The sequence below is a fragment of the Anser cygnoides genome, chromosome Z, assembly GCF_040182565.1.
Source record: "Anser cygnoides isolate HZ-2024a breed goose chromosome Z, Taihu_goose_T2T_genome, whole genome shotgun sequence".
NCBI lineage: Eukaryota > Metazoa > Chordata > Aves > Anseriformes > Anatidae > Anser > Anser cygnoides.
The window spans coordinates 6,896,671-6,923,624 of NC_089912.1; the positions used below are offsets into that span (position 1 = coordinate 6,896,671).

At 37.4% G+C, this 26,954-nt stretch overlaps 1 protein-coding gene across 2 annotated transcripts in view; it reads left to right on the forward strand.

Annotated features, from left to right (window-relative positions):
* The window catches only part of EDIL3 (EGF like repeats and discoidin domains 3), a 270,841-nt gene that overhangs the window by 231,308 nt on the left and 12,579 nt on the right, over nt 1-26,954 (forward strand). For both annotated transcript variants that reach the window (XM_066987842.1, XM_066987843.1), the window contains one exon: nt 25,255-25,410. In XM_066987842.1, coding sequence (XP_066843943.1) covers nt 25,255-25,410 — 156 coding nt within the window. The remainder of the gene's footprint in view (nt 1-25,254; nt 25,411-26,954) is intronic.

The following is a 26,954-nucleotide window of genomic DNA, read 5'->3' on the forward strand; positions in this document are numbered from 1 at the left end:
ATGACTGTATATCTGACTACATGTATATGGGGAGAGTGCAATCTTTTTCCACAATATTTTTTAAATTTTTCTTATTGCATTCCACTCTCCTGTGAAGCTGTCATAAAATGCTATCTGTTTTTAGTTCTGTTGAAACAATAATGACTCCTCCTACTGGGGCAAAAGAAGATAGATAGTGAAGGACCACAGTGTTGTATTTCTGACCCTCTGACAAGTCAAACTTCAAATGGAGTAATAGCATTCTGGAAAAAAAATGAAGCCATTGGAAATAAATGTTGTCATGTTGAATAAAATGTAAGCCAACATCTAACTCTGTGATTTAAAAAAGTCTGTCATCTATTATGGAAGCTCACACAGAAGGTGGAAATTGGGGCTAATCAATTTACATTGCAGTCCTCCTGCATTGCATGAGCCTTTCCATTTTATTTTGACTGAAATGAGAACTGAATTCTGGGAATTAGATTTTATTTCTTGCATTAAAAGATATAAGCAAGTTAAAGTTTAATGCACAAGAAAATAAATGAAAACATTAAAATTAATTATTCAAATTTAATCTGTTCCTCATTTTTAGAGACCTATAAATCTCACTTCAGCATTGCACTTCAGCCATTTAGGCTGTGTGGTCTTAAAAACTGGAGTAGAGACTTTCTATGAGGAGCTTTCTAGACAATTTGATCATCTGTCACTTTACATTGTATCACCCCTTTACTGCACAGATTAAAGAGAAATGCTTGAAAAGACAAGTCAATGCCACATTTCTAACAAAAGCAATGTTTATAAAATGCAGATCTCTTCAATGAACCCCACTTGATTTTAATCATCACATAGCAGGGATAAAAATAAAAACAGACACTTCTATAAGTTTGTTCCATTAATTAGTTTATTACACCAACTTCAGGACCACATTGCCCACAGAAGACTGTAGCAGCAGTTTGGTAGGGTTTTTACAGCTCAGGAAGAGGCATTAGCTAACCTATTACATTAACATAGAATATTTTATTTTTACAGAACAGTTAATACCCAAGATAAACAATGTCTACTTGAGGCAGAAGAAGAAGAAGCCAACTAGTATATATGGGTTCTGGATCATATGTGGGTGGCTGAATGCTGATCTTTACTCTTTGAATTAAATATGAGAATTAATGTTGTGATGTTTCAAAACAAAGTACCAGAAGCACTACCCAGACTAGCAAAGTCAGTGTAAATACTGGTAGTTATTTCAATATGGTTTTGCCAGAGTATATGGGATAATGCCTGGGAGTAATCCATATTATGCATTGCAGTCACTAGTCATACACCTCCATGTTTGATATGAGACAAATCTTGGTATGTAACATAACAAAAAACAAAAAAAAAAGGTAATGGTGCAAAGAAATTGCACCATTGGGAATGGAATATGTGGTATTCTCCACAACATGAGAATTAAGTAAGGGCACATGAGATTAGCAGTCAGTATGTTTATAGAAATAAAGTAAACATCCCATATGCTGTGGAATTTTGTGGAGATCAAATATATAAGTAATCTCATCACAGATTCAGTAAATTCATGGAGGATAAGTGATTGTTCAGATACAATTTCGGAAAGTCCTTAAACCAACCAGATATAGGAAGGTCATTCTACCAGGGGCAAAAAGTGCTTTTTAGTTTTCCTAAGGTTTAGAGCTGTCACAAACAGGATACTGGGATCAGCTTTGGTCTGACTTAGTCCTTCTTGTTGCTGGAGACAGCACACGATCTTTGCTTCCTGACAGGATAAAACCATGAATATTTCTTTCTTAGAATTGTAGGCAGCAGTGGCTGGTAGCCATCACTGTCAGTTCTTCTGGAAAACATTGTCTATTTCTATTCTTTTAAAGAAAACTCATAATATTGTAGAATAATAGAATCATAGCACCATTCAGATTAGAAAAGACCTCTAAGATCATCTAGTCCAACCTTTAACCTAGTACTACTGACAAGTCCACCATGCTAAGCACCACATCTATATGTTTCTTGAAGACCTCCACTCAACCACTTCCCTGGGCAGCCTGTTCCAATGCCTAACAGCCCTTTCAGTAAAGAAATTTCTCCTAATCCAACCTGGATCTCCCCTAGCACAACTCCAGACCATTTCTTCTAATCTTAATCACTTGATGCTTGGGAGAAGAGCCTGATCCCCACCTTGCTACAACCTCCTTTAAGGTAATTGCAAAGTGCAATAAGGTCTCCCCTGAGCCTTCTTTTCTCCAAGCTACACAACCCCAGCTCCCTCAGCTGCTCCTCATAAGACTTGTTCTCTCTACATATGTTATGAAGCAATTAAGTATCTAAACCATAACTGCCAAAGCAAGGAGGAAAAAAAACCACCACCACCACCAACAACAACAAAATCTAGTAGCTAAAAGTACTTGCATTCAAAATTGCAGTGGGTATAAAATCTTTCCATTGACGGTGACTAGCAAGTACCACAGTGTTTGCCATAGCACAGAGCCCTATCATCCTTTCAGTGCCTCCTTTACTAATCTGTCCTTATTAAAATAATGTAAAGTGAAGACTAGAGAGGGGGACCAGGTTTGTGCAACAAGAAGCATATCCTCATTACAAGTGAGCGTTGACCTCTCTAGAGCCTATTCCACTTGCCACTTACAGGCTGTATGAACTGAGCATGTAGGAATTTTATGCCTTCTGCACCCCATTTCTTCTCTGTATTGCCCATTAGCGGATAATGAAATACTACCCGCTCTATATAGATAAGGAAAGTGTGTGTGACTCAATATCACAGTTGAGTCTTAAGTGCTTGCACAGAGATTAAGTGAAAGGGTAAATGGTTAAGACAACTGGAGAGAAATATAGATAAAAGTTGTTTGTCTCACCTTGGACTTAACTGTACTGTCTTTCTTAATTACTTGGTTATACACTTGTTTAGTTCCCCTCCTGAGTTATATCTTAAAAAAAAAAAAAGGAAAAAAAAAAAAAGAAAAAAAAGAAATGAACAAGGATACTTGAAAGTAGATACTTGATGATTAAGTAGAATTCATTTCCACCTGGAAAACAGTCATGTTATGAGGAATATGAGAGACAACTATAAAAAACAGAGCTCCCATTACAAGAAGTAGAGAACATCAACAGTGGGAGTCAGATTAATGAAAAAAAAAACAAACTACTGAGTGGTTTACACCATGCTTGATAGACCTGAGAAACTCTGACTAATGGTTTTGTGGCTGTGAGAGGTTGATTTGAATTCAGTGGCAGACTGGACAAGAACTCATTCAGCCCTTACAGGAAGAAAACCCTTTAAAATTACTAAATAGACAAAACACGTTAGACTGAAGGAATTCACTTACCTGAAAATTAATGGAAAATGCAGGTGTATCAGGCTGAAACTTATGTACTTTGTCTTTTCTATCTGCTTTTGGCCACTTTTGGAGGCAGAGTTCAGGGCTCTTGGTCCAGCTTGTGCTCTTATGTCAGTCTTCTGCAGAGACATCTACCATACACACGAAGGGACGAGAGCTAGAGGAGAGCACAAGTCAAAACAGAAAAAAAATAAAGTGAACAGGAATGTGGGGACAGAATAGTGATACTTCATTAATCTTTTTTTATTTTTATTTATTTTCTTCTGAGATCTCTGTGTAATTCTGTTGTTTGGAGAACTGCTTTCAAAAATTGCTCTCGTGTAGCTGGAAGTAAATCCTCAGTGCTTCGTGACAAACGGGGCATGTGCCTCTGTGTTGTGTCAGTCAAAGTCATTTTCTGCACTCAGCTTGCATGACCTGGTTGTCTCATGAATAGTGACAAAAGACTGATTTATCAGCTACATGGATGCTGCTCTGATTTTATAGGACTTTCAGCTTTATTGCTGCAGAATCACATCCTGCAACTGTTTCTGCAATTTACAATAGAATTTACTCTGTTTTGTAATCCTGTGAGGATTTCATTCAAGTATGACTCCTTACTACGAACAGTTGCATCTGTATTTTTTAGCTGAATCTGTGCAAGTCACTGTCGCTCCATCTGTGTCACCTCTCTTAAAGAGAGTCACTTCCAAAGAGTAATTTGTGGTTTCATGAGATAACTGAGAGATACAGAATGAGCAGCGCTCTGGAGGAGGCTGTTCCTCTCCGTTGACTCTCTACTCACTGAGTTTACTCAATTAGTGTTGTTTAGAAGCCCACCTTTCAGAAAAAAGAAGTCAGGTGAGATAAGAGTACCTCAGCTTCCCATTTGATATTTTTAAGTTATTTTTATGTAATTATGCAACTGATCTGATTTCAGTATTCTTAGGGTAATAACTGGAATTATATTTCTACACAATAATTTAAATGCCAAGAATGGTGTTATTCCAGTATGTTCTCCTCTGAAATCACCAAATCACATTACCAGCTAGCCCTCAGAAAATGGAGAAAATCTTGGGAGTTGGCAGCCAGGGCAATTACCAGTATGGACAGATAATACAAAGTGTTTGGAGCTGTTTTAGCAGATCTGCTGGTTCCATCCATGACACTGTACTGTAAAGAAGTCCTTCAGGCACTGTCAGATGGCCAAGAAGGACTGCATTAGAAAAGTGTGATAAGTACCCAAGGTCTATAAGCATGTCTTCTTGTTTAGATTTTTACTTGTTTCATGTCAAGCACCGTATTGTATCTTTCATTAAATGGCTGAAGTAGCTTCAACATAGGATGAATTACCTATGTAAGCAATTAAGTGGGTAGCCAGGAGAACAACACATTTTGCTGTTACCTAATCATTTTACTATCAATATTTCTAAACTCTTCAGTTAACTTTATGTGTGAGAGTGTCAAGTGATCTTCACAATATTGTTTCTCTTACTGAGTAAAATTGAGCAGAGGAGTTTGCACTTTATAAAAGAATAAAAGAGCAACTATGTAAATGGACAAAAGAGGGTTTTCCGTGGAAGGATTTTGAAGTGTTACTAATGGTATATGAAACTTTAAAGGTACTGACAGTAGCTTTGATTTGTATAAGTGACAATATTTTTCAGCCCGGTTAAATAAATGGCTGGAGAATAATTGGCAAGCTTGCTGATAGCAAGCTATGTACAAAAAGCTTAACTTACTGCAACATCCAAACATGTTTGTGGTACATTGATGAGTATGTAATCAAGGCATAGAACATAATTAGCTATGTCCACCATAAATGCTAGTGGGGAATGGAGGGCAGGAATAGAGATTTAAAATCTGATTACTCAAATCTGCATGGCTCTTTTAGTACCAGACACTCTGTTATTAAATGCACTTGCCTTAATAACAGTTGTAAAATATCATTGTCAGAACACACTATAAAAATAGGGATGGCTTATGTAGAATTTGGTGTTCAATTATAAATGTCACAGGGAAAACAGCTGAGTGAATTTAGAAACATGAGCACTGTGAAAAGTACCGAAAAGTAACTTCATGAAGCGAGCTTCAATCTTTCGTGAGAGCTCACAGGAATCCTTCACTCAGATAGAACCTGAAACACGCTTCACTCTGCTTTGTTTCACACTGATCGAGGTGAAAGCACGTTGTATTAAGTGAAGCTCAGAGGAACAAAAACGTGTGATTTAGGTTAAGATATCATGAGATAACACAGAATGCCTAACTTTCCACTGAAACAATATAAGGTGGCTTAGTGGTTACGGGGGGTGGGGGGAATCTGATAAGGAGCAGAAGAGGCAGCAGGCAGATGCCATGCAAATAAAGACCTTGTCCACCCAGCAAAAACTAAGCAGATGCTTATAAATTGTCTGCTCCTGTCACCACTTGAAATAGTGGGGCACAGTGAGATGGAAAAAGTTATGTATTACGAACAAGGGAAGAGGAAAAAAGTGTTGCTTATAAGACTTTTTTTTTTTTTTTTTTTGGATCTTGCATGGATGCTGCAAATTCATGTTTGATCCCTTATTTTGGGCTTAATCTTTTCATCACATTTATTCTGTATTACTTCTTGTACACATGTCCATATTAGTACATATTTATGCCAATATGCATTTTTACAAATTTCAACAAATACAGAAATACATATTTTTTTAATGTAACATTTCATAATAGCATTATCAATGCATTTTCATTTTATTTTTACTTCATTTTATACACATATAACAATTAGTACATTTATGTTCTCCATCCCCCATACTGAGTAAAGTCTAGCAGTGGCTGGCTCTGCTTTCTTTTGGTTTTGGTTGAGTGTATCTGCTCAGAGGTATATTCCATATATTCTATATTCTAAACAGTGCCCGCAAACAGTGCCCAAGGGCTCTAAAGGATATTTTAGCCAGCTCTGCCTTTCTGAGAGCACCTGAGTCTGAAGAAGCTACTTGTTAAAAATTCAGGTTCCCATAGAATGACCTAGTGAGGAGTTCTGAGCACAAGCTCAATTACCCATTTCCACCAGCTTTGCAGACTGAAATCTTTCCCCATTCAGCTCACAACACTTCTGCAGGAAAAGTGGCTTGCCTGTTTTCCTTGGCTGGAGAATTAAGTTAGCAGGGTCTGAAGCTCAAAGTGACTGTGGCTGCTGCCAGCTTCCTCTGGGAATTAGGAACATATTGCAAGACCTCATGAGGCCTTCTTGAGCAGCTGCATTGCAGGGGATGAAGTGGTGTCTCTGTGGCTCTGGAGAAAATATGTAAGCCTTAGATGATGTTCAGATTCATCGATCCGATGTGTTGCATTATACTGGATGACACATTGCAGTCATGGACTGGTCACGTTGCCAGAGTAAAAATTAAATTAGTTATCCAATTGAGGGGAAAAAAAATGCTGTCAACTGAAGGCATATCTCTTTTCAAATTCATAGAGAGGCTGTGCTCAATAGCTGTAATCCACACCTTTGCACTTCTACAAACCACACCAAAATTGTGGGATTTAGAAGGGGAATTAGGGTATCCTGAGGTGCATGTTGATTTTATAATTTAAGTATGTCACTTAAAAGAAAGAAGAAAAAAGGGAAGAATCTTTTAAACATTTTACCAGTGAAAAGCAGCACAGGTGACGTACTCACGTTAAATGACAAGTCTGCCTTACTATAGAAAAGTCCAGTACAATATCCCTACTGTGAAAAATAATTCATAGTAAGATAACAGGAATATAGTCTGCCTTGAAACGGCAGCAGCCAGAATCATGTTGCCAACATCCTGCCAAACATCCTGCCAAAATTTTCATGTGGATATTACATCCCCTTAAAACAACCAAAAGTCTGCATTCACACACCCTAGCCCTAGGCCAGTGCCTTGCAGATGGACTTCCCTTGTCCAGGTAGGTATCTGCTGTCTCCGTGACTCTGATGCTCCTCTACCACAGCACTTTCCAAGTCCACGATGATTCATGAAAATCATGGGAAAGTAGAGGGCAGATATTTCTTCTTTATAATGCGAGGCGCTGCCCTGCTTTGGGCATGTACAAGTTGTATGCATGTTGGTTTGGAAGCAGTGCTCAATGCATCCGTGACAGTGGAGTCGTTTATTGCTAATCAGTATTTATCGCTGCAGCTAGGCAAACAATCTGTGATGTTTCAGCACTTCTGCATTTATGCAATCACAACGCAGCCAGATGTCAAGATTTTAAATCAGTCATGCTGCATATACTGTAAATATTCCACACTGATATGCATTTAAAGCTTATATATCAAAAGAGAAGCACAATTATGAAGCTCGAGGAGTCTACATTCACTAGCTCAACACACATAACTTAGGGAAAAATAATTGTTTCTGACACAACCGGTTCAATATCAGGTAAACCAGTTACAGCATGTTACATCATAACCAATTTCTCTTTTACAATGCCTCAGTTCGCTACCTTAACCATCAAATGGAGTAAAAGGTATTTAATCTCTGCTTGTGTTAGCATATTTCTCGTCTGTGCTTCAGTGCAAGTGAACGTTCTAAAATTCTGAAGGAAGGTTTGTAGTGGTGAGCTTGGTATAACACGTTTTAAGCAGTAAGTAAAAACTAGCAAATAACACTTTTTAAATACTTCCCTTTAAGAAGTAAACTGCTGATTTTATTCCTCTTTGGAGGAAAAAAATAATAATTTTAACATAATTAAGCAGATTGCAATAGGCACAAAGAGGACTAGATTTTTATATTGCTACCTTTCATTGGTGAGATTGTTTTGGAGACAAATTATAAAAAAAATAGACAGTCTGACAAGAATGCTCCTAATTGAGCAGCTGTGGGAACTAAACCTTTGTTTTATGCCTGTCACTGGTGTTATAGCTGCTACAACAGCTTCCAGCTTTGTGTCAGATGGTAGCAGTGGAACAAGAGACATGCAAGGCTAATCAGTGTGCTTTTGGGAACTGAGAATAAGACACAATATATTCCCCTTTGGAGCACAGGGAAACTACAGTAATTTAAGATCACACCTGCAAAAGGCAAAAGAAGGTTCCCTGTCTCCCTGTTCCGTGCACGAGCTTGCAGATAGGAGACAAACCTAAGCACAGTTGACATATGTGCACCGTTTTGAAATGCTATTTTTAAAATGTTATGGATGGAAGAATATTTTCTTTTTAAATCAACTCAGATCATCGTAAATATAATTCATCATATTGCTTGTATTTTACGGGGATTTAACTCACAGAATTTTTCATACCAATTGGAGAGGATGATATTTGCAATTGGAAAATATTTCACCATTATGCGGAATGCCACAGTGATGAAACCACTGCTCCTGTACCCATCAGGCATGATGGTTGTTATCTACAGTTTGATTTAGAGCAGTAGGAAAAAAAAAAAAAAAAAAAAAGAGATTTCTCTAGAACCTTAGTAGTATAGGAGTATAGAATGAAAGTATCAGGTCAACATGTATTAGCAGGTCTCTCCCTCTCCTTAGATTTTCAGGTCTGCAGCAGCAGGATGCTTACTCTGTGGGAATGTTCTTCTTCACTGACTCTTGTATAACTCTTTACCTATAGTAATCCAGTTTCCGATTGCATCTTCTTCCATCACTGAGATATCTGTCAGCTCAAATGGTCTCAGGTTTCTGCATCAGTGGTCTCTCTACCCATTTCTGAGATTTTAATCAATGCTTTTTGCCTAATAGAAAGGTTCTCAAAGGAGATAGGAAAAAAATTATGTTGACAGGGTGCTGAGGCCAGCTGTGCCTAGGAGAACAGACTGGGCCTGGTCTCAGCCTGCAGCTGTGAGAAGAACAGAGAATTCCTGCTCAGAGTGAGGAAATGGCATATGAGAATGGGATAACACCAGATGCACAGTGGAAAGAGAGGACCACGAGATGCTGTCTGATGGGACGATGTCTATAACAGTGGATAGGAGCCTTGGACAACACTGACCTGCTACTCCCCAGGCCAGTGCAGGTTCCTGACCTCCATCCCTTATGCCTCTATTCACTCCAGAGGGGCCATGCTGTATTTCCCATCTCCATTCCGGTAAGAGACTTCCACAGGGAACAATGAAGAGGAACAATTTAAAAAGATCTACTTTTGTTCCTGTTACTGTTTGTGAGCAAAAACTGAACAAGCCAGCTGCAAAACACCCATAGCCTCAAGCTGGCAGATGCAGGGGCATTCTGTGGCTCTTAATATTCATAAGAACTTTCAGAAGCTGGTACGCCCTTATTATATCTCCATCTACAATCAGCTGCATGGCAAGAAAACCTCCCTGGATCCAATTTCAGGATTATCTGAGAACAAATGCCAACTAGGATTGGACTGTGTATATAACTATGAACCTTATTTTTATGACATGATACCCTTGGAACAATTAGAACGGCAACTTGGTAGAAATAAAATTATCAGCATTTAGGGAGAGAAAAATGGATGTCACATCCCTTCTTAATGTTTTGATTTTCTGTTTAGAAAAAGCTTGTTAGTCCAGGAGTTTGTGCAGATAAAAAAGTATATTACAGAGCTCTACAGTAAGTAACACATAAAAATACTGGCAAGCCCCATCTCATTTCTTTTAGTTCAGCACTTTCTTTTCAAAGAGATTAGTTCCATATTTCTCTGGGATCATTGCATTTCAACTGCTTTACAGAAATAAACCTAACTTCTCTGATACCCAGCCTTAGAAACTATGGGCATGATGAGCAAATGAAATACAATCTGTGTGGAATGCAGTACATTTCTTGCTGTCATGCGGGTAAATTTTAAGGTGCACCTGATGTGAGTTAAGTTTAAATGCACTTGTCAACAAGTTAAATGCATTTTCAGTGCCTGGTAAAATTCTACAAAATCTTATTTTTGTCTTTCTTTGGCCTAAATTATTTTTGTTCATTTTTTAGAGAAGTCAGAGTGGGTGGGATGATAAAGGAAGGGAATGTAAACTGGAACAGAAGATATTGATAAAAGAAAGTGTTCAGTATTCCAAAATGTATGAGGAAGCATGGATGTGCATAACAAATAGCATATATTTTGCATGCATCAATGACAATGTAGCTGAGACAAGTTTTGCAGAGAAAATAGACGTATCTTATGAGGCCAACTGATACTAGAAAGAAAATCATGCTGTTAATTTTGGCAGTATGCACTACTTCCATGGTATGCTGAAGCACTGATAGTTATAGCTACCAGGCCAGCACAAGACTGGGTCCTGTTGCTCTTAGGTATACCCAGGACTTCTGCAAGTCAAAAAATAAGAAGAATTAAGAAACTGGGAAAATGGAGCTGCCCTGACAGGTGATAGTACATTTCTAATAAAATTGAACCATAAACTTGTAGAATAGCTTGAACTTGTCAGGTAAAGTGTCAACTGTCTGCTCACTACATGTGCTGTCACTGTGGGTGCTCAGGGGCAGGAGCTGTCATCACAAATACTCTCCAGAAATTCCACATTGAAGCTCTAAGGCTCAATTATTTACTCCAGTATTGGCAAATACTGGGACATGAAAAGGCCCTGTGCCTGTGCAAAATATTTATTCCTTTGTAATTTTGTGTTGGTGTTTTTTGTTTGTTTGGTTGGTTGGTTTGGTTTTTTTGTTTTGTTTTTCCCAAAACCAAGCACTAGCAGCTATTTTAAACTTTCTAAGTGCAACTGCATTGTTTTATGATACTATATGGCTATGACATCCAGAGCCTGCAGAAGAAAACATGAAATGTGGACTAAATAAAATAATGTGAATATGTGTTTTTAATATTTCATGTGACTTTGGTGACTAATACGAGGTACTTAATATCATCCAATGTCCTTGTCATTGGCACCATAATGCAAATGGAACTTACCCAAGTTATGGTTGTGAGCTCTTAGCTACAAGTGCCCCAGTTACATCAACCACATAATCTTGTAGAATTTTATAGCCTTTTTTTCACTAGGTCACCTACAGTGTGTATCCCAGCCTATGATTTCCTGTATTTTGGGAAATTTACTTTTCCTACTTGCTGTCAGCAATATTTTTCTTTTTAAAATTTGCTTCTTCTTCCACATGTATTCACAACCTGATCACAGTTGAATTTATCATGCACACACACACACAGATATAAAAAACACCCTGATGTTGGGACACAAAAAGCTACGGAAAGGGTGGGGAAATAATTCACAATTCAGAATTTTGATGGAGAATTGAAATAAGGGCTGTGTTTGTGAATATGCTCATGTAACCCAAATAACATCTTCACAGATAAGGAAATATTAAAACCCTTAAGAAGAAATTTGAACATACACTTCTATGTAAGTATATATATGCATGCATATTTATATAATGGAAGAACCCTTTCACTTCAAGGGACTTTCAGCATACAAAAGAGAAGTGTATGGAAATGCTCTGAAAGAGCTGCCTTATTAAAAGCCAAGGTCATCCTCTAAAACTTCGTTCAGAATTACTTTTTTAGTTTCCAACGAGCCCTGCACGAGTTGGCTGTGCGGCATCAGGAGCGAGTCACATTCCTCGTTACCGCACGTGTCTGCGCTGTTTCGCCATGCTCTGCTGCGCTGCAGCCAGCAAGAGTCCCTGAAGGCTGCTCCTCCTGCCTGCTGTCAGGAGCTGGTGCCATCCCACAGCATCTCAAAGAAAAGCTCTTTCGAAGCTGTGCCAGTATTAAGGCTCCGGCTGGCCTCTGAGCAATAGAAACGCAGCCAGACTTCAGCTAGCAGATAATTTCACATGCCACCAAAGCCAAGGGGGCTTTGCATGAGCTACAAGAAGTCCCAAGAAAATGGAAGGGATTGTGCGGTAGGTTTTGTTTGGTTGTTTGCTTGGTTTTTGTTTGATTTCGATGTGGCAGTTGCCCATTTTGAATGTGCATTGTTGGGAGAAGCAAAGACTGCTTTTCTTGAAGGCTCCCTTTTGCAGCTGAATGTGCAATCAGAAATAGAAGCCAAGAAACAAAGAGGAGAAGATAACTCTGAAAGCCCAAGTGCTCAGCTCTGATTTAACCTCTCGCCTTTATGCTCTTATGCATCAGCATAATTACAGACATATGCACCAAGTATCGCTTTCAAACCAAAGTTCAAATCATGTTGTCATCATGGGATCATCATCTCATCCTTAGAAATAAATTACTGAATATAGTAGATGCTATCAGGGTTCATACAACCTGATTGCAGTGGTAATTCTGGAAATGCTGGGAAATAACACATTAGTATTTTTTTTCTTGTTTAATTTAGAAATTATTTGCGTCCTTTCTAACCCAAATCATTCTATGATTCTATGATGCTAAGCAAAACCATTGCTATGCACAAAGCACCCCCTTTATATTGAGAAAACCAACACTTTTTGTAGTGGATTTTTTTTTTCTTTTTTTTTTTTTTTCAGCCTTCCCTGTTGTTCTTGCTCAAGATAGAGTATGGACTGTTTACCATGGGGAATCACAAAGTATTTTTAAATCAGGGTAACCCTTAAGTGCCTTTTTCAATCCCCATTTTGGTAAGGGGCTTCTAAAGTCAAAGTATGCGTAGGAGAAGCTTCATCTGTCGCATGTCTTTGCAGTTCAAAGGGGTTGAAATATCAAAGTTAAAACTCAAGTTTTGTGAGGATGACCTGTATTTTTTTCGGGGTGGGATCTCTGGCCTGTGATACAAGCAGGTCAGGATCACTGAGCTGGTAATTGCGTGTGAACTCAGGATCTCTCGTGCTTATGGGTGCGTGCAGTGCCCAGAGCTAGGGTTTTCATCGAAGCTGGTGGGTGTAACCACATTCGTACTCATAAAGCAGTGTGCTTGTGTGGGGGCTTAGGGCTAACATGAGGATGCTCCTTAACCCCAGATGAAATGCAAGGCAGTGCTTACTCTGAACGAAATACTGCCACCCAGTTTCATTAAACCTTTAAATCTGGTCAGTTCAACATATAGCATTAGGTAAAAATGAGACAGTTACATCCACTGTGTGTATAACCTTAGGAGTGTCTTTTTCTCCTCAGCTTGGCAAGTCCTTTTTGAGAAGAAGTGGTGGGAATCTATCAGTACAGAAAAATACTTAAGATTCCTGTAAAAATGACAAAGAAACACCTTTATATTAATGCCCATGTTTCTTTAAAATATTTTTCATGTGTGTGTGTGAAATATTAATATTTTCATTATTGAATGCCATAGCACATTTTAAAATTATGTCCTTCTACAGAGTCACCTGGCATAAGCACAATAATGTGTTGCAAGTCAGTATGCAAATTACCGCTGATTTGCTTTGTAGTAATTGAGGTATATTTTCTGCTGCCTACAGAGCAAATAGTTAGGAAGCCGTCCACTCTGTGGAACAGAAATGCATGAGTGAGAAACATCTACTTACAGTCAGTGGAGAAAAGCTGTAAACTGCATAAGGGTAATTTTTTACTCGAATTCTTGATAGGAAACTATGCTTAACAGGCAGTGTATTTCAGCGATAAGCCAAAGATCTTTTATTTCTGTCTGCCAGCCAATATAATACCCTGCTTTCTAGTAGAAGTTAATTTATATTGACATGTTTTTATCTAGACTTTTTACTGGTAGATGCAATTGGCAGGTGTTCAGGTTTATTTCTGATTTACACCTCTAAAATTATTTTTTAACCATCCAAGTATGAAAATGGATGTGTCACAACATCCTCCACATGCCTGAAGCTGACTGAAAATTTCCCTTTCTTCCAAGCCTTCCAGAAGAGTGTAGATTTTTTTGACAGTAAGAAGTAGGTTCTAATAAATTAGACTTGTACCTACCTGACAGAGCAAAGGCTGCAGGAGCCATTTAAAAGATTAATCTTTGGGATGGGAACACTGGGAACACAAGGAAAAACAAAAATGAAAACAAAATCTGGTGAACCTACAGGTAAAAAAACATTGCTCAGAGCTGAAAATACTTTCTTTTTAGATTTCTTAATGCAAAGATTTCACAGACTTCTTTCTGTGTATGTTTGTACTCAAAACTTCCTAAGTTAAGATTTCAACTTCATTAATAATTAATTGATCATCTCCTACCTTTCTGCAGTTTTTTGGTAGACCAGACCTTACCCTCAGTGCTTTGTCTGTAGCTCTTTGTTAGCTGTATCAGTTGTCAGTAGGGGTTGCCTGTTTGTATGTGCAAATGTAGAATACTGCAAATATTCGGCTTCAGATATTCTTCAGAATCCTAAAGGTTTTCTTTGGGTTTGAACCTTGTTTACTATATAAAATAGTTATGTCTTCGGAAGAACTAGGTTGACTTTTCTAGCCAGAGCTATATATTTCTCTTTTACTGTCTTTGGCTCAGGAAAAAAAAAAAAAAAAAAAAAAGTAGTTTTCTTATTTTTCAAAAATATTAGTTACAATTAGGTGTAGCAAAAGTGCTGTCAGGGAATTTTGTCACTTAATTTGTCTTCATATATTGAAAAATGATTCAAGTGTTTTTACTAACCTACTCAGTGTGAACATGGCATAACACTTGTTGACATCAAAATCCTTTGTAGGTTAAGCATAGGAAGCAGTAAGCATGAGGTTAGCTACCTATATTGGAAATGGTGGTAGCATAATTTAATACTTTAATAATAATTTACAAAATTACATTCCAGTGGTATGTCACAGACACTAAGAGTCTTTATAACAGCCACTAACGATCATTAAGTTCCTTCTGTTTATTTCAAAGGGGTTTACATATAGGAGCCTATTCTAGGTTTAAGTTACAAAAAATGTACGTGTGGTTTGTTTGTTTTCTTCAGTGTGGGCACTGCAGAGCATGATGAAGAACCATTTGCAGGTGAGTGAGACAAGGGTACAAAAGACAAAGCAGACTTAGAAAATGTGTGGGTGACCTGCCAGAAGATCCACTGGGCAGTACGACTCTTAAACGGCTGAGGCCTTGGTTGTTGCCTGACCACAGGTGGCCTCAGCTGGTGGCAAAAGAAGAGCCCATGGTGCAGAATCCTTTCCATAACCCTGGAAGTGTCTTGTCCAGTGTTACTTGTGGGAAGTCCTCAGACTGAAAGTTGTTTCATACCTCATTCAGCTAGAGCCTAGGCTTCCTAGCTTAATCAAAAACATCAAAAATCCTGTTATAAGGTTGTGTAGCAGCCTGAGATGGATGGATATATTTTTGAGAAAATCTTTTGCATTACATTTTCTTATGTTCTCATATTGACTAGGATGCAAAAAAAAAAAAAAAAAGAAAAATGTGTCTGAACTGTTTGGAAGTTCATTTGATGGAAATTCCTCATTGAAAATTTGTGTGATATTGTCCTATCGATCAGTTATTCTGCAGCTTTCATCAGGAAAGGTTTCTTAGCTCTAGAATGACATAGATGGTAAAAATGAAAGTTATTGAATTGTCACTTTTGTCTGGAATGTGGAAGTCCATTCTCATAACCCTACTTTTTCTTACCCTGATCAGAAACAGAACTATGCCATGTGGGCCTAGTGGCCAAGATACACATCAACTACTTCAAAAGCACAATTTCTTGTCTCATTTCTCTACGGACTTTTTTTTTTCTTTCTTTCTTTCTGTTTATCTCAGTAAAAAGTGATTTGGTTATTGTTTAAACCTAGGGGACACGGGACAATAATTTCCCACATAACTCTAGGCTTGGTCAACAATTTTCGCAATGTGTTAATCCCTTGAATCAGTTGTGCCTGGTGCTTTCCACACGCTCTGTGGTAGGTGCAGAGAGCTGATAAGCGTTACAGGGTGCTCTGAAAGCCAAGAATATACACCTGTGTCAGATCAAAGACAGAACTGAGTCCCAGGGTTGGATACATCCTGCCAATAGCCCATTCTTATTTTGACCAGAGGTCTGTTTATGAAGCTCTAATAGGAGCTCCAGGATGTCCTTTCAACTAATAACAGATAATCTTTCTTATGTCCTGGAGAATGAAGATTAATAGGCCTCTTAATTGTATTCAAGCCACTACATCACATGATTATTGCCTTAGAAGTGCCAAGTGATTTAGTCTAAAAGGAAGAAGAAATCTGTTTTTTTCTGTTAATCTGCAAAAATTCTTTTCTAACTAAAAATTAAAAAAAAAAAAAATATTACCAAAGGACATTCTTAAATTGCAGTGCACTGATTTTCTTTATTTCTGGAGGTTATTAATAGTGTATCATTGGGAACAAAAGCCTGTCCTATCACTTGCAGGGACAGGGAGGTGGACGGGGGGCTCACTGTTGTTTTCAAAGCCTTGTAGCACAATTTTGACATTTTTAGTTTATTGCTACAACAGCACAGCTGTATGAAAACAGTTATGCATAATAATCCTGGCTGACAGATGGGCAAAGTCATTCTTAAAAAGAATGGCTGAATGATGCTGTCTTGGCTTCATTTCCTGTAAAAGTAAGAGTCGTACACTCAGAGATTTTAAATACAAGGAGGAACTTTCAGCCTCAAACCCACTTATCTTCTAGACAGATTCAACTTTGCTTACAGGCAGATTTTTGTTAGTACTTCAACAGTTCACTAGTTATATTAATTATTAGTCACTTTGCAGTATCTTGTGTGCAAGCTTATCTTTAGTTTACTTGTTGATCTATAGCCTGCATACTCATAGATTATTGGGACACTTTTATGTACTGCAGAATATATTTGCAACATTATTAATCAGCTGAGAAAAAAACGACCAGGTGAATAATGAACCTCCATATTACCAACATTATTTTTCATTTTAAAAATAAAATGGGCTGCTCATGTGTAGGTGAGTCCATTTATGATCTCAACATCTAACAAAGATATTTATCAGTCCTGCAGTAAAAGGTGTTGCATCATTTTCTCTACTGAAAACTGAGCATAAGTTGCAGTAATTCAATTCTAAGGAAGGATTTTGCTTTTCCAGTCATTGCATCACAAGCCTTTGATTTCAGTTTAAAACCCATAATGCACTGACAAATGCCTCAAGACAAATGAAATCTGAAATAACTAGATTTCTACTGATTGCTGTTGAAAAGCTTATGCTGTTTCGAAGCGCTGCTATAAAATGTTAACTTCCTCATCCTTCACATTTCAGGTTATCAGGTGTCATTCTGAAGCTTATTGTTAAATAGACCACATTTCCTCAAGTTTTCTCCTGTGTGCATTTCCCATGGATCTGCTGCTGTTTTACCAACTCCAGCACCTGAGATACCCTGCAGTGGTCTTTGGTAGAAAATTAGGGAACCCACAGCTGGGACAGAGCCCACAGGACAGCCATGCAGGAAATCTTACAGATAAATTTGCTCATCAATTTGAGATATTTTTTAGTAAAACAAGGAAAGGGAGCAGAATTCCTTGTTCTTCTCGGAATCCAAAGAGAGTACAGCATGCCCACATGGCATCTCAGGATGATTGGTTCCTTGTTCTTAGGAGGAAAGACAAACAGAAAGAGAAATAACTGATATTTTTCTTAATTCATTTTTTTTCTTTGGTAGTTGTTATTTCCTGTGTTTTATTTTCATTTTCAGTCATACTCAAAAACTTCTGACCAAAAATTATCAGCATCATTATAATTAGTAGAGCAATAACTACATTAAATTATATCTTCCAGAAATGTACTCCTGAAGGGCACTTCTTACTGTCATCCAGTTTTATACACTTCTTTTGCCTTTAAAGACATGTACCATTACATGAAGAACTGAATGCAAATGAAAATTTCTACACATTTACATATCTATTTCTAGCCAGAACTAGGTGCTGGGATAAGTGAATTGTACTGCACAGTCAGGGCTTGCACCAGTGTTCAGTAAGTATTTCATCATGAACTACCGATGATTGTATTCATACTTTTTTTTCCCTCTTTTTTTCTTTTAAATGACTAAGTGCTGTTTTGTCCTTGGCTTTCCTGCAAGAACTCCAATTGATTCATCTAGCACAGAATGGTATTACAATTTTTTTTATCAACTCTTTAAGTGTCCTATAATGCAACCCAAAAGCTTCTTCTAACTCTACCAGATGTCTAAGCCTGCTTAATCACTCGTAATTTAAGGGACTATTTTTAAATCTCTTGTCATCCTCACAAGGACTGGTAAGCTTTGAATATTACAGAGTAGATAGGAAGGCTACTGCTGTTTAATGAATGGTTTCTTGACCATCAGTGACAAATGCAACAAACTGTGATCCCTACTAAAATCCTCTAATCACATTTTGAGTAAAATTACTGTTGTACACAGGTGTGAAACATTCAATGTTATGAGAAAAGACTATAGATTTAATCATCATTGATGTTATAACTTCGATGCTAAATTCTCCTTTACTTCAGAATACATTCAGGCCTGGATATGCTGGGTATTGCCATTTCCTGTTAGGACATGAATGCCCCCCGATAAGTTGTGGGAGTTACCAACACTCACAGAAATCATTCCAGTTTGCAGGATCAGTATGAAAACAGCATTATCCCATGTGTGCTGCAGGCAGGAATTACCAGAGGGCCTCTGTGACCTCAGAACAGCAACTGTGTTAGGTTCCCATAGGAAATGGGTAGCAGCTCCCCTTGCTGCTCTTGAAAATCCAGATCCTAAGGCTAAAGTTTTATTTTATTTTATTACATTTTGGCATTTAAGATATCATTAAAATGAGATTGGTTGTGGTTTACTAAAGCGTGGTTATAAAATGTTGCTCTGTAAGAAATAGTTGCTGTTCTTAAACTGGCTGTGCGGTTGATCATATAGATTATTTATCTGAATGTTTTTCTTAAAACGCTGAAAAAATATAGTAATTCAGGTATTCTGTTTCCTTTTTTCCCCATAATACCTATATAATAGTGATTACTAAGTATGTAAGTACATTAATGAAGGATTCACACAGTCTGTACAATGTCAGAAGCAGGTGCTACTTGAGGAGTTTCTCATGGAAATGAAGTGAATTGTGAGCTCCTTTGTGTATGTTTTATGCATCCAGATTTCAGAATAACAGTGTGGAATCTAGTTTCTGATAGTCCATGCAGATTTCAAGCAACAGGCCTCATACACTAGTTTCTAGCTTTTAAATTGTACTGAGGAGAGATGAAGGTGTATGGTATTCTTTCTAATGTTGTTTCTTATATGCAGTTGCTGCAGTCATAAAGCGACTCAGAGGAAATGTGTTGTTTAAGAAGAGGCAAATCTGAGTAAATAATAAAATAATAGTTGTATTTATTATCTTAACCTACAGGACTAGAGCTGTTAAAAATATAGTAGCATGATGTTAAAATAATGTTGAAGTCTAAGCTCAAATTGAGAAAGAAGCAAGCAAAACAAACACCACATTTTTAGGAAGAAAAAGAATTGCCTTCTTTAATCTTTTTTCATCTGAAAACAACCCATTTCCACCTAGGTACATGAGTAGAATTTTAATTTTAAACATATACGAAGTAATATGGCCCCAGTTAAATGTAAATACATTTGTAGTTTATTTCATTTTGAAAGTATAAAATTCCTTTTTAGACATATATTAAAGAAATGCCTAAAGAAAGGCACTGAAATGCCTATTCCTATCAAATTATTATGGCTTCTTCTACAGCACTTCCTTTTGTCTCATAACTGATTTTTGTACTGCAATTGTCTCAGGTTAAATTAATAAATACCTTCATAGTGTATATCTAAATGTTTATACTGACAGAACTGCTAGTTCTGAATCTGCAGTGGTAATCCTGATAATAAACCAAGGATGTGTAGTTGCTTTTTTTTTTCTTCAAAGGTTTTAGGTGCAATTATGCGTGATGCATTGTAGTTTGGGGTAGGTTTTTTTTGTTTGTTTGTTTGTTTTTAAATCTGAACCTTTGGAAAACAGCCTGAAATGCTAAGCTTCATAGTTTACAAGCAAGACGTGCTGCTGAAATTTTGTTAGTAGCACACAGATGTCACCCATCTGCAGCAGGTACTGTAACACCATCAATTTTCGTATTATCTCCAGTGACTGGGCATGGAGGCGAATGCTGAATGTCTTTTAAGTCCGGTGCAATACGACAAGGAGAGCTGCAATTCTAACTTCATGGTGTAGACACTGCAAGCCTTTCACTCTCTTTTGTAGGCTTCAGTGCATATAGCAACAATCTGTGTATGCCAGTTTCTCCCATAAAAAATGTGGGAATCAAGGTCTTAGATGAAGAGTGGAGAACCTGCACAGGAGAGCTTAAGGGCGTTAGACTGTCTTGGTGATATGCAGGTGCTAACCACAAGTGTCTAACATTACCTTAAGCATCCAAAAATATATGAGACCTCCTCACAGGGCAAGCATATATGATAGACTGCTCTGCATCATGGTGACATAGATGCCATGCAGAAGGCCATGCAGGCCTTCTTTTTCAGTCTTTTACAGGCAGGTGCTGGCAACACCTTTCCAGTGTTTCCCTTATGTTCAGATATGTTGGACCCAGATTTCTTCCTTCTCATCCCTGGTATTTCTACTCCAAGGGACTCTTTTATTTGGTGAGTAGGAAACCCAAAACTTCACCTGTGTTATCTGGCAATAACTGATAAAAAACAGCCCACAAAAACACAAAGGTAACTGAGCATGGGGCTAGCTATACTGGGAGCAGAAACATAATATCTTTATAAGGAGCAGACTAAAATGAACTACTTAAATAATTATTTAAAAAAGACAGATTAACTAACCAATACCTTAACTCTCACCACTCCTGAGATCTTCTCTTTCATCTCTCTCCCTTGCATCTGAGAACTGAAGCTGAGATTATAAATGCTGAGGTGATTAGATGCAGAGCTGAAGGTCAGCTGAGAGCCACCTCACCATTATCTTCATTGCTTAATAGGACCCAGTGACCCCTGGATTCTGAGGGTTCTCCTCTAACACTGCAATGTAGACAAGGAAGTGAGTTATTTTTTTAAGATTGTCTCCACTTTTCATACTTTGGTTTACATGATGGAGTGTCTTCAGAGAGCATCACAGAGCATGAAGCAGATTCTTTTCAGATAAAATTAAGCCAAAAGTCATGCTTCAGAAGTTTGCCTGGACCAGCTGGAAGTAAAATCACTGTAGCACACACTGTGTAGGCATCCTGGTGTAAATATCAGTTGCTTTGCTTTGCATATCTTCACCCATTGCACTCTGCTGCTTGTCCACATAGGCTACCTGTGCCTACCGGTTTCCCAGTCTAAAATAGTAAGTATGTAAAAGAGGGAAAAAGTGTGTTGGGAGTGAGGAGGGAATATTCAGAGAGCTATAGCAGCTATTTTGTAGTGCATTGACTCCACATGTACCAAGTTTCTTGATGTAATGGATAACCAAGCCATTGCCACGAGGAGCAGCTTGAGTCCAGAATCATTATAACTGTGTTTAAGCACAGTGCATACTGTACTGCTTGCCAATCCAAACTGGCTTTTGGGCAGCTGTTCCAAAAGTCTAAAAGTGTCATATCCTTATGTTCCTGCTCTTGGGAAGAGGGAGTGTTGCCAAGTTGAAGGTATCTGCATCTAATTGCAGTTCTCTAAGAGTCCGGCTGCAAAGGTATTTATATGAAAATTCAGCACATCTGCACAGACAGGTAAGGAAAGTCAAGGTTTTTTAGCTCTGGACCGCTCACGGCAGGGACAGAGCACTTGTGTGACTTCTCCCCTGATCAAGCAGACCTACTTACAGTGTAAATAGAAGTACTAGTCACTCTCTATCTAACTGCACACTGCCACACAGTTCATGCTGCACATCCATGTAGTGGTTCATTAAAAATGTTTCATATTCAGGGGGGTTTATCTTTGCGCTTTTCTTAAATTCTCTAAATCACTAAATCATCTTTAACATCTGAAGCAAGGTCGGAAATAGATATTTACAAAGGAAGCAGCTATAGCCCAAGAGAGTTCTTCCAGACACAAGATGTTAAACTGCATTTTGATCAGCTGCTTGTAGGAATGTACATTAAACTGTACACCATGGTTCTTCGTGTAACCAGTTAATGATCCTATCAGTCGCAGACTAATTGCCTCCACCTCGCTCTAAATTCTGCTGCACTAAAAAAGCCAAAGTCACATTCTGATCCGGTTAATCACATTCAGCTTTGAAGAGCACACAGTGGTTGTGTGTTAATTCAACTTCTCTCCCTGGCAATTTGTTTGATTGCCTGTTACTTGCAATCTGCACTAACTGAATCAATGTGTGCTGCATCCTGATGGGAAGTTCTGACATTCTGTTATTTTAATGCAGATGTTTCCCCTAGAAATTGGGGTAAATTCTTCTCACCTTTCTGCTCCAAAGTACTTTCAATAGGAAGGATGAAAAGAAAGGGTGTTATAACCCTTTCCAGGAGGTAATAAAGCAACACAGTAAAAACAGCTTTTTGTTTGTTTTTATTTTTAATGATGGGTTAAAAGCAGTCTTTATTACACAAAGGTTTCTTATTGACTTATGGAGAAACAAGTAAATAAGATACTAAAGTAAGAGAAAAAGATGTGGGTGCATCCTTGTGTTCTTTTTCTCCGTCTTCAGCAATTTCTGTTATCTGTACTGTCAAAATGTACAACAGACCCTATCTATTAATGCCTTCTTTTTTCTTTCTCTCTTTTCTTTATATAAGACACATGTACACAAACATGCACACACAGAGACATATTCTACATAGTACTATGTAATAAGTCTTTCAGGAAAAAAGAAAAAAAAAAACATGCTAAATTATTTTCCAGCTTCCCACATCATTTTTCTGAACAAGAGTACAAGGCCAATAGATATGTCCTGTAAGCACAAAACAGTTGTTACTAGGACATTTTTATTAACTCTGGATCTGTGTGATAATAAAGATTTATTGTGATTTTACCTCTGAAATCCCCTGAATATGAGTAAGACTTTTTTCTTGTTCTAAATTTCGGTGAGAAGAGAAATACTCCGAATGTCATGGCCATGTTAAAATAAATATTTGTGAAATCCTTTTACATATCTTTTGACATTTTAAAAATAAACAACTGGTTTTATGGATGCATTTTTTCATGTTAGCAGGAGATGTATTAACTTTTAGTATAGGAAGCATCCTCTGCTTAGAAGAAGTTACACTTGGAAAACATTAATGTCAAAATTATTTATAAACAGCATCTAAATTTGACTCCGAAATTTAGTGCAAATGCTGCCTAAAAGTGTGGTCAAATTACTGATTCTCTACCAGATCAGCCTTTCTGAAAAACAGACTACTCATTCCAGCTCCAAAAAATAGTTGGAATTAAGGTCTGGAGACTGGTGTTTATTAATTCATAAAAGACTCAACTGATTTAGCTCCCAGAGGCCCACTTCGGCCATGGAAGCCAGCCTCCTCCGCTCCTTATGGAAGGAAGCAGTCTACGAGAGCATCCAAAGCAGCTGCTGCTCTGAGTGATCCTTGGTTCAGTCCCTACTTGTCTCCACTGAACAAAGAGAAAACAAAAATAGTTTCTCCTTCCAATGGAAGGAAACCTCTTGGGGTTCTGGGTTTCTCCTCTGAGCAACTTTGCTGCTGTTGGATAGCAATAAATGCCTTTGTTCTGGTAGAAACAAGACTCTTGGACCATCTCTGGGCAATGCCATTTTCCATTTACTGTCATGTTTTCTCAGCTTCTAATTTATTCCTTTTCTGGAAAAGATTTCCTACTCATTATTTGCTACTTGTCTTGAAGTGTTGGGGCAGATGTCTCCAGTATTCCCTGTCTGGTTGCTCCGAACAGTCATTTTTCATCTTCTTTTCTTAAAAATGCATCCTTACACTTTTCCACATTTTCATCTTTATAGGGTTCAAACTCTAGTACCCACGGTGTAAAAGAATTGGCACGACTTCTTACGCATGTTTATTTTTTCTTCATTTCTCATTATTAGTTTCTTGTGCTTTCACAGCTGTTCTTCTCCCTTTCCCTACATCTTCATTGAAAATCTGGCCTGTTCAGAGGGCTTCAGTTTCCCAAAATTGCAAGACTGGGTCTTCAGAACTTGATCTGCCAAAGATCCTTAATTCTTTGGCCTTCTCTTTTAAACTTTTTTTTGGTGTAAAAACATATCCCACATCTTCTCTTAGACTTCAGCAATTCTGTCATTTTACTGTAATTTTTTACTATTAGTCTGTCTTGCCTGATTTAACAGACAATATTAAAAAAGGCTGACTGCTTCACAGCCATTTATTGTCTGAAACAAATCTACCTTTGTTCTGTTTTCTGGGTTTTATTTTTTAATTTTTATTATTGGCTTAATGCTTTGCAGGAGGATAGGGAATGAAATGTGAAGTTTTACCTTCACATTTCCAGAAAATGTCAGTTCTGATAGGGAACTCCTCCATTCTTCTTCTAAAAATATGTTATTAGGTCAATTTATTTCTGTTATTCTATTCTGTTCCTTGATTACTTTAAGCCAAGGCATCTGGCCCGGATCTGTTATATTCAGTGTTGAGATCTGGTGCAAAAAAAACTCGTCACAAATGTGCAGACCCATGTGAGAGATACTTGAAAGCCCAGATTTTATTAGGCTTTAAGATTCCTGTCTTGAATTTTATTTGTGCTCTAATTATAAAACAAAGAGCTCCAAAAAGTCAGTGAATGAAAAAACTAGAGCTTTAGAGGTAGAAAAAGATGTAAGAGTCTTAAAGAGAGAAGTTCAGTAGGAAATGTATGAAAGCAAATGTTTTAAAAGACTTAATAAAGCACAGTCTCTGTCATTGTAAAGGAAATAGAAAGGAATTGGGGAATCACCCTTTGGCATGCTGCGTTCTGATTAATAGGAGCACAAGGCAACACTCTTTGGCCGCAAATGTGTTGCAGCGGAGACTGCCCTTTTGTTAGGAATGTGTGTAGCACCTACCACAATCGAAAACCGTACAAGATAGTCCCGTTTGTGCCATGAGGTGGTAAAAACAACGAGTAACAAACGTGATACAGAAGTGAATTTCTCTGTCATGTTACACTGACCTGGAGAAGGGAGAAGGAAAGTTGTCTTAAATTATACCAACATCTTACCTAAAAGAGCAATGCACTGTTTTGATTTTTTTGTGATGTGATTTTGTGTGAAACTGGTCTAATTATGTTCCCCTGTGTCTTGTTTTGTTTAGGTCGACCTTCTTGTCCCTACAAAGGTCACTGGCATAATTACTCAAGGAGCTAAAGATTTTGGTCATGTCCAGTTTGTGGGATCCTACAAGCTTGCTTACAGTAATGATGGGGAGCACTGGATAATATACCAGGATGAAAAACAAAAGAAGGATAAGGTAAAGCAAAGAGAAAAATGATATTGTGGTTTCATACAGGGAGTAGTAATGCCTGTAGTAATTCCAGTGCTGGAAGCCTGTAGATTATTGCACATTGTTTGCTTTATGGGGTTGCTATGCATAGGGTCCCACAGATAAAAGTCAAGGTGAATAAAAAAGGGTTGTATAACACAGTGACATTCACAGTGCAATAATGTCATACCTATCTGTGCAATGCACCTGATTTAATGCTGTTAAATATGGGGCATAAAACTTTACAGTTCTCCATTTATTGAAATTATTTCTTCCTTAAACTCCAGAGGAGAAGGTATATAAATAGCAGTTTATTTGTATATTTGAAAATAGTGTCTCAGTGCATATTCTTGTAAGTGTGCACTATTTTCTGTAATTTTCTGTGAAGCACATCTTTAACGCACCTCATTACCTAGCCATTTTCTTCTCTCTCTCTTTTTTTTTTTTTTTAAAGGGAATTATTCACTCTAGGGCTTCAAATACCCAATGGAAAGATTATTTTTATTACACCATTAAAAGAATACAAAACATAAAATGTTTCACAACTTCCTTTGCAAACATTTAATGGGAGGTGTAAAGAAAGTATAGGTTTCCTGATTGATTTACTTAGAAGCAATTAACTTTTCTCTTGTTATTTAGGATATTATTCATTATACATTTCCTTTAAACTGTATAACACTTTTATACTGTGAAAACCTGAATGCAAATGCATTGCTTAAGGGATACATTAAGAAAGCTGGCAAAATGTGATTTATTTATTAAATAGCTTACTGGGATTATGTCTAATTGAATCAAAACGTACATTAATAAAAATACCAGATGGCTGATATGTCTGACATATATGTCTCATATCTGGTGGTTTTAACATCTATATTATCGGAGTAATAAATGTTTCCACTTGTACTTATTTTTCTTAGAGTAAAAGAAAGAGTATTTTTTATATAGGTTAATTCAATTCTTTTTTTTTTTTTTTTCTTTTTTAGGTAATGAGAAGGCTTTTGATATGCATTGATCTATGTTGCATGAATACAAGCAGATCTGCTGATGAGGGGTTAGACAGCAGCATCTCTTAATTTTCACTGATTTTATCTGATTGATCAAATGTATAGCCATTTATTAGTGGAAGCTATCCTACATTACTGGGTTAAATATGTACATAACTTCATGTGTGCATAGAAATGTTATGTTTGTAAGAGGATTATTATCAAAAGATGACACTGCCAAGTCACAAGGAGCCAAGTGGCAGCTCACTGTTGTTCTATCCTTCAGTGAGATTTTTCCCCAACAAGTTCTAAAGGTTTTTTAAATGGAAGAAAAAAATCAGCTATTTTAGCCATCCAACTGAGTAGGGCCTGACACCTATGATTATGGATGTGTCTAGTATAATTGGTTGTCAGATAAAAATTGGAAAGAAACAACTCACCTTTTGTAAACGTACCGTAAATTCATTCAACATAAATGACAGATAGGCACTTCAGTGCTTTGTACACATCCCATTTTAAATCCCTGGCATTTAAAAGAAGTGAAAGATC